Genomic DNA, 8,817 nt, shown 5'->3' on the forward strand with positions numbered 1-8,817 from the left:
TATTAACATTCTGCATAGCCAAGGTAACCAAGGTGAAGCTACTGAAATCAAGAAACTAACACTAATGTTACTAATGCTAATTAATCTACAGATGTCACTCAAATTTTTCCAAACTCCAGGATGCAGTGGGATCCCACACTGTACTCAGCTGCCATATCCTCTTAGTCTCTGACCCTGTGACAATTGCTTTCATATTACTTAATCTGAATTCGTCTGATACTTGTTTTTGACCAAATTGGGATCAGATGCCTTTTTTTTCTCACATTATGGATATTTTATCAAAATAAAAATAATTTAAATAAATCAGACAGATGTTTAGATTCTATTCCCAAGAAGGTTCTATATAATTTTTTGTTTTGCTTTTTAAATTATTTTATTTGCATTCCAAATGTTACCCCCTTCCCAGTTCCCCCTTCTCAGAGTTCTTCACCCCATTCTCCCTCCCTATTGCCTCTGAGAAGGTGCTCCCCAAGTCCCCCACTCCACTCACACACCCACCCCCACACACCTCCCTCCCCCAGCATCTCCCTTCCTTGGGGCATCAATCTGGTAATCCCTACAGGGATTAGGCACATCCTCTCCCACTGAAGCCAGACGAGGTAGTCCTCTGCTACGTGTGTGTGTGTGTGTGTGTGTGTGTGTGTGTGTGTGTGTGTGTGTGTGTGTGTGTGTGTGTGTGTGTGTGTAGGGGGCACAGACCAGCCCTCTGCTACGTGTGTGTGTGTGTGTGTGTGTGTGTGTGTGTGTGTGTGTGTGTGTGTGTGTAGGGGGCACAGACCAGCCTATGTACACTCTTTGGTTGGTGGTTTAGTCTCTGGGAGCTCTGAGAGGTCTGGGTTAGTTAGTACTGTTATTCTTCCTATGGGGTTGCCATCCCCTTCATCTCCTTCAATCCTTCCCCTAATTCTTCAATTGGGGTCCCCAACCTCAGTCCAATGTTGGCTGTTAAGTATCTGTCTCAGTCAGCTGCTGGTAGAGCCTCTCAGAGGACAGCCATGCTAGGCTTCTGTCTGCAAGCACAGCATAGCATCAGAAAAGTGTCAGGGTTTGGTGCCTGTCCATGGAATGAATCCCAAGTTGGTCAGTTGCTGGATGGCCTTTCATTCATTCTCTGCATCATTTTTGTCCCTGCATTTCCTTTAGACAGGAACGATTCTGGGTCAAGAATTTTGAAGATGAGTGGGTGGTCCCATCCCTCCAGTGGGGGCCATGTGTATCTACTGGAGGTGGACTGTTCAATTAGATAGCTCAGTGTTCTTTTCTGTACATAGTACCAACAGGCACTGGATATGCTACTGTGAAATGTTATCTATGAAATAACTTTATGGGGAGATTCTTTGAGATTATGCAAATATGTGATCATACTTAGGCTAGCATACTTAATACTCTTAGACACCTCTCATCCTATTATAGTCTATCTAACTATTTCTATGAATGTTTATATGCATGTATGTACACCACCTACATATCTGACACTAGTGAAGGTCAGAAGAGGGTATGAGGTCCTCTTGGAAATGAAGTTGTGAGCCACCCACCATGTAGATGCTAGGACAGAACCTAGGTCCTTTGAAAGAGTATCAAGTGGTCTTAACCACGATGCCATCTTTTCAGATCTCTAGTTATATTTTAATTATATGCTTTTATTTTTAATTATATTATTGTTTTGCCTGCATGTATGTCTATGTGAGAATGTCAGATCTTGAAGTCACAGATAATTGTGAACTGCCATGTAGGTGCTAGGATTTGAACTCAGGTCCTCTGGAAGAGCAGAGTCAATGAAGGCCCTTAACCATTGAGCCATCTCTCCAGTTCTCATATATGCTTTTATTTCTGATATGTAACTGTACATACCTATAAATACAGTGTCACAGACCAATATATGCATATACATATACATATTTATGTATATATAATGTATCACAATCAGATCAGAGAAATTAGCATATCTAATATCTAAACATAATTTCTTTGGGAAATGTTCGAAATTCCCTCTACTAGCTGTGCTGAAATACCCAGTTGTCACTCATAATCATCATACTGTGCTGTAAATTATTAGAAATTATTCCTCCTACCCACAGCTCTGTATCCATTAACAATCCTCCTTCCACCAATCCTCCCCTACATCTTCCCGAGGCTCTGGGAACAACTATTCCGTACCTACTTCCTTGGTAAAAGCTTTCTGAGAGTCTCCATATGGTTGAGAGTGTAGCACTTGTCTCTGCTTGAACCCAGTTACTACTGTGGTATTTGCCAGTGCTGATTCAATCTCTGTCACCCTTCCTAATTTCATTAATTAGAATTATATTATAAGGAAAGTTGTTTCTTCCTATGTATGTACACAATTGTGTTTATTTGTATCAGTAGTGGCTCATGAATATTTATTTTATTGTTCAAGTTTTAGTCCATTACGATTACTAATTTTGAGGCTGTCCTCAAAATTGAAATTGTCTCACAATTGGCCATCTGAAGTTCATCAGACTGATTTCAATGTCTCTCATTCATTTACTTCTATCTCCCCATTATTTTTGGGTATTGCCTTACTTTTGAATTCCTTAAGATATTCTAGTCTCATCATAGGCTTTGCTTATGCTAGCCCTGAATCAGCCATTGCTAAAGAGGATTCCAGGCTTTCTGTTTTTCTATTGGAGATATACTAATATTGCAGCTACAAACCATATTTGGCTATTAGGGTAATTTTTTAAAAAATAGTATCAGTCACATAGGCCATATTTCAAGTCTTTAACAGCCACACACGGCCAGTAGGTACTAAACTGTAAGAGAATAAAGTGTTTTTAATCATGTAAGTATCTATTGGTTAACTTTGACATTATATACATTTGTGTAAAATCCTGTGCATAACCACTCCCCAATCTCCTGACTCTTTAAACAAAATGTCTTTCAGAAATCTGCCTCCAAAGGAGAGCCAGAAATAGGGCACCAGCAGAGCAAACCTTCATAAGCTAATGTCCAGTTGCTCCTCCACCAAAAAGCAAGAAGCAGAAAAACAAAAACAAATAAAACCCCAAACAAAACAAAAACAAACCAACCAAATGAAAAACAACTAATGCTATCACTACACACACACACACACACACACACACACACACGCACACACACACGCACACACACACAGCCAAAGTTTAGATGGTGAGAGAGTTTTATTTCGTATGTATATATAGAGAAAAATCAAAACATTCTGAGAAAGAAAATGAGGAGCATTTGTCACCCTAGACCTACCCTATAAGAATGGGGGGAAAGGGGGCGTATTTAAACAGAATGACAAAAGGAATGTTGATTCAGGAAGAAAGAAAGAAACACGGACAGAGAAAAAGGGGTAAATAATATTATGCTTTCCTTTCCTTCTGGACTAGGATGCCTGAAGCAAAGAATTCAAACACTGGCATAATTCTCAATATTTAATACAAAAATATATCAAAAATGGGGGCAAGGAAAGGGTAAAAGAGGAGGCAAGATGCTTGTAACTGGTGAACTGTTGACAACAGGAGGTTATACTTTATGTACAAATACATAGTCTAATATCTAAAACAACCACTTAAAAGGACCTAAGTAATAAGATACCCTATAGATAGAAAAAACTGAAGATAAAAACACAATTAACTTATGTTCAGGTAAATTCAGGAAATAGAAGACAGTACACAGAAACCAGACAAGTTAAGCCTATCAATAATTACATTAAAAATAAGTGGTAAAAATTCACAGAACATAACACGGCTCTTTAAAAACATTTTTAGCTATTATTTCTTGATGTCTATTGGGCGGGTGTTATGTGTCCATGAGTGTATAGGCAGTTAAAGCACTGGAGCTACAGAGTTCCAGTCAGTTGTCAGCCATTTGGTGTTGGCACTGGGACCTGAACTTGGGACCTCTGTTAAGAGAAGTATACATTTTTAACCACAAAGTCATCTCTCCAGCCCCAGAAATGACTTTAAAATTTATTCTTACTTTATGTGTATGAATGAATGTTTTGTCTGCAAGTATGCCTGTTCACCACATGCCTGCTTGGTGCCTACAGAGTCCAGAAAAGGTTCTTAGACTCCCCTAGCTAGAATTACAGATGTTTGTGAGCGGGGAACTTAACCCAAGTTCTTCACAAATGCAGCAAGTGCTCTGTAAACTATGAGTTATCTCTCCAGCAACCCTTTCCCCCAGAAATGACTTTTAAAAGTGATACAGCCTATCCACAGAGATAATACAAAATTCATATCACAATTCAGATTATCACAAAAAACCCAATCTCAAAGGCTATACACAATTAGATTCTATTTCTCCTATTTCTTTGTACGTATGTTTGTGTGTGTTTTACTCAAGACTGAAGGCAGGACCTCACAGCAAGTAAGGAAGCACTCCACCTGTGAGTTACAGTTCCAGCTCTCACACCACTTTTGAAATAACAATGTTATGGACTTGGAGACAGACGAGAGGTTTGGAAAGCATTGGAATGGTGGTAACGATGGGTCTGACCATCAGGTGGTAGCATGAAGACAATCTTTCAGAAGACATTATGTCCTGCATCTTGAGTGTAGTGGTGGTTACAGACATTTATGCATATAATAAAATGATTTTACACAACAAAGTATATGAATACAAATTTATTTTAGTCATGAACATGTAAATACTAAGGAAAACTAAAAGAGCACAAAGACCTGCTTGCACTATCTTTGTAAATCCATAATCTCAAGCTAAAAAAAATTAAAATAAATGTCCGAAGTTGAAATCTAGCCTTGAAACTCCAGTGTGTGAAATTGGGCTTATTTAAACAGCATGCACATCGGTTGAGTTATCTGCCAAGTTATGGGAAAAAATAATGGTCTGGGGTTTGGCTCAGTGGTAGAACTTAGCCCTGTGTGCCTAGCATCAGGAAACACAACACTAGAAAGAAGATTCACTCCTACTATAGGCAGCAAGGTAAATGACTATGAAGAGGAGTATACTAAGTAAAAGAAGCCAGACACAAAAGGACCAAGTATATGAGACTATCCAAACGACATTTTGGAAAAAGTAAAAAACAGACAGACACAGAAATCAGACTGTGGTTGCCTAGGGATGGGTGTGAGGAAGAGGGAATCAAACTACATCTATGAAGAATACCTTCTGATACACTTTCTTCTTTAGAAATCATGCAAATATTACATCCTAGGAAATAACAGCAGAGAGCTGGAGAAATGCTCAGCAGGTAAGAGCCCCTGACACTCTTCCAGGGGACCCCAGTTAAGTTCCAAGTACCCATATCAGGTGGCTCCCTACAGCCTGTGACTCCAACTGCAGGAGATCAACATCTCTGGCCTCTGTTAAGGACTTAAACATGTATGGCATACACTCAGACAAACACACAATACACATAAATAAAAACTAGATCTTAAAAAAAACTAAACCAAGGACCAGAAAGAAAAACTTACGAGTATGTAAACAAACCAAACTAATCCGACTAACAGTACTTCAAATGACTGATGATAACAACCAACTCAGGCAGGCAGGAAGACGTGCCTCACGCAGAAACTCCACTGTCGGCTCTCGGTCTAGGGTGAAGTCTGCACACAAGTTTTTTACTGTCTTTTTCTTGTCTCTCTGTGTAGCCCTGGTTGCCTCAAAGTCACAGAGACCCAGCTCTTCTGCTTCCTGAGTGCTGGGATTAAAGGTATACACCACAATGCCTGGCTTCGAACTAATTTTAATAGGCACATTGAATTTGAAAATCGGTAGACAAAACTAAGTAAATAAGAAACCTTTATTACTTTATCTATTAAAAGTTACCAATATAATAAAACTTTTAGGGAAAATGCCCTAATAAGTATACTGTTTTGGGATACATCCACACAGAGCAAAAATCACTTAGTCTCTATTACTTATGCATCAAGATTGCTGATATAAGCAGAAAGAATTGAACACCTCAGATCATACAGTGTCAGGGCACACAACCCAGAAAGGCAATGCTTTTGAGGAATCGGGGTTTTCATCACTAGCAGCAGCAGTACAGCACTGTAATTAGTGAATTATAGTGTGGGGCAGCACCAGGAAAGTAACAGCTTCTCTAATCCCTTGCCCTAAGGTACATATGTGGGCATGAACCTCATAACCTCAAGGGTTATTCAGCTATCAACTGAGGCAAAGACACAGAAGGGCCCAGCACGAAAAATGCTCGGTAGTTTATGGAGGGAAGAAGAAGAAGACTAAGCTAGAACACGAATTTCACAGCACAGTCAGACAGAACGAAAAGTGCTGGCAATCCTAGGGTGCTCACTTAGTTTGAGTGTCATTTGATGTGACCCCTTCACCCTGATCCCTGGGTCCCTAAAGCTCTGTGTAGTGACTGAATGCTTGGAGAAGACATCCTTGGGAACACTTCCAAGTCTTTACACTAGAAAGCCAGAGGCTTTCCTACGAGCCTGTCACACCTTAATGGGGATAATAGATTTGCTGTTTAGCCCACAGTCAATAAAACTTAGTTGAGTAATTAGTGATTTGCCATAATCTGAGTGGATTAAATGAAAAGATAAACTGCATTGTCAGCTTGGTAAAGGAATGATGGATGAGAGTTTTATTTTCAAGTTTCTAAAATATTTAAAATAAGAAATTAGTCAAGAAGATAAACCAGAGAATTATGTTTAGGTGGTTTTGGCAAAAATAAACGAATAAAAAGGACATGCTTACTGTACAACAAGCTGCTGGCACACAGTTCCATTTTCTGTTATCAATTCATTCAGTTTTAATTCAAGGTGAACTTTTCCCTAAGATAAAAAGAAGAAAATATCAAACTCAGTCTATTTTATTTTGCTAACAAAATATCACAATGTCCTTCTACCTCAAATGGCACACATACCTATTTACTACCTACAATCATGTGTCTCTGCATACATTTAGTTGTTAAGTGGCTAATAATCAACAATGTATATATCACAGTTCTGAGAGGAAATAGTCTAATATTTGTATGAAATATGACCTGCAGAAATTTAGGAACTTATACTCTGTTTAATAAATGTTTTTGTACCACAATGATCACAGTATTTCCTTAAAAATGGCACCTATATTTTTGGAAAAAATAAAAAGAAATTAATTTATAAAGCTATGAAATTAAGTTCAAGACAGTAAGAATCAGTCTTTATAATGTATTTCTGCCACTACTAAAGATTGATTTAATAATATCTGTTATGTTTTAGGAAGTACTATGGGAATAGAGAGGAACTAACAGATGTGCACGACGCCACCCCTCCCAACCAGAGGACGCTCACAACCCAGCCAGGGAAACAGTAAGAGTTCTCTCTGACATAGCTGGTAGGAGATGAGGTTGAAGCACAATTTCCTAAGTTTTAAGGAATTCAGTCATCAGCTTCCTCCAGAAATCGCTTAGGAACAATCCAGAGCCTGGTTATCTCTTCCGTTTACTGGCGATGAGCAATTCTAAACTGGTTAACAATCAGTGCTGCATTTCCCCCACAGAGCTGACAAGACAAATCTCCACAGTGCCAAGTGGAGATCTTGGGTGCGATGTAACCTTATCAGAGGGAGGGATACTTATGCTCTAATTACAGCCTCTCTTCAGAGCCCTTTTAGACATTCTTTCCAAGAATAATCTGAATCACCTTTACTACTTCATGTGGACTTGTCTTACGAGACCGACTCTCAGGATCATTAGCTGCGAAGTTCAGGTTAGAGGGAGGGCTACCACACGGTAAGCAACCAACAGTTATGAGTCACTCCAAAGGTCTGTTTGAGGGGTGTGCTCTGATAGAACAGAAGGCATCGATGAGAAAACTAGCAATTATGCAGAGTTGGAACTAAACTGAGAAATAGTCCAGGACAGATGTAGGCATAAGTACTGATAAAATCATACATATCTTACAAACTAGGTCTTTTACTAGTCCTGCATCTAGCCTAACAACCTCTGTTCTCCTGACACTGACCTTAGGGCCCACACTCTGTAGTAATTTCTAGTATTACTCAGTCAGAACTTTAGGTCACATTTTCTGTCATCCCAGCATGTGTGTGTTACTTAGCAAGATTATATATCTATATCTGAAATAAAGTTCTACTGAGAAGTATTCTCACTGACTTGGAGTTGACCTACTACGCTGATACTTCAGTTAAATGGTCGAGGACCATTCCTTTAGTATTAGGTTATACCATAACTGTACATTAACTTGGCCAAGAAAAGACTGAAGACAGAACCAGCAGACACATCTTACTAGGGAGAAACACTAAAATTAAAAGACATTTTAATTTAAATTAAGGAAACTATAATTTATAAGTAATAAAACTATGCAACTGCCTACTGAAAATCATGTATTATTATTGTGTTTGTGGCCACAGGCACGCTATGGTGCTGTGTGGAGGTCAGTCATCTGCCTCCTCTCACCTTTACATGGGTTCTGTTAAAACGCAAGTTGCCAGATTTGAGTCATAAGGCTTTACCCACTGAAACACCTTGCCAGCCCTCATTGTCTACTTTCATAAAAAGATGATACTCCGTTAAAAAAAAAAAGAACAGTTACAAAAAATGGTGTATAATGTTAACTTGATGTGCAATTACTATACCAGTATCCACCCAAATACTATGTGTTCACCAACCTAGAGTTTGACATTTTCTAATGTTTTCAAAGTTTCAACTACTGCATTGCCTTTAGTAAAGAAAATGTGTGTACATTTAAATTACACAAAGCCGCCAAACCTTCACTGAATGTGGGGGCATACATCTGTAATACCGGCACCCAGGAGGCTGAGGCAAGTTGATCTCAAATTTGAGATCAACTTAGCTAATCATTATCTCCAAAAATTTTTTAAATTAAGAAATGGCAAGCCTGT

The 8,817-nt window shown here is 38.9% G+C and overlaps 1 protein-coding gene across 5 annotated transcripts in view; it reads right to left on the reverse strand.

The window, feature by feature from the left end:
• Positions 1 to 8,817, reverse strand: part of Rasa2 (RAS p21 protein activator 2) — a 119,489-nt gene that overhangs the window by 65,245 nt on the left and 45,427 nt on the right. For all 5 annotated transcript variants that reach the window (XR_010053933.1, XM_039080892.2, NM_001105724.1 and 2 more), the window contains exon 5: positions 6,670 to 6,746. Coding sequence is in view for 4 of the 5 variants with exons in the window: in XM_039080892.2 (XP_038936820.1) it covers positions 6,670 to 6,746 (77 nt within the window). In the remaining variant the exon portion in view is untranslated. The remainder of the gene's footprint in view (positions 1 to 6,669; positions 6,747 to 8,817) is intronic.

The sequence above is a fragment of the Rattus norvegicus genome, chromosome 8 (genome assembly GCF_036323735.1).
Source record: "Rattus norvegicus strain BN/NHsdMcwi chromosome 8, GRCr8, whole genome shotgun sequence".
NCBI lineage: Eukaryota > Metazoa > Chordata > Mammalia > Rodentia > Muridae > Rattus > Rattus norvegicus.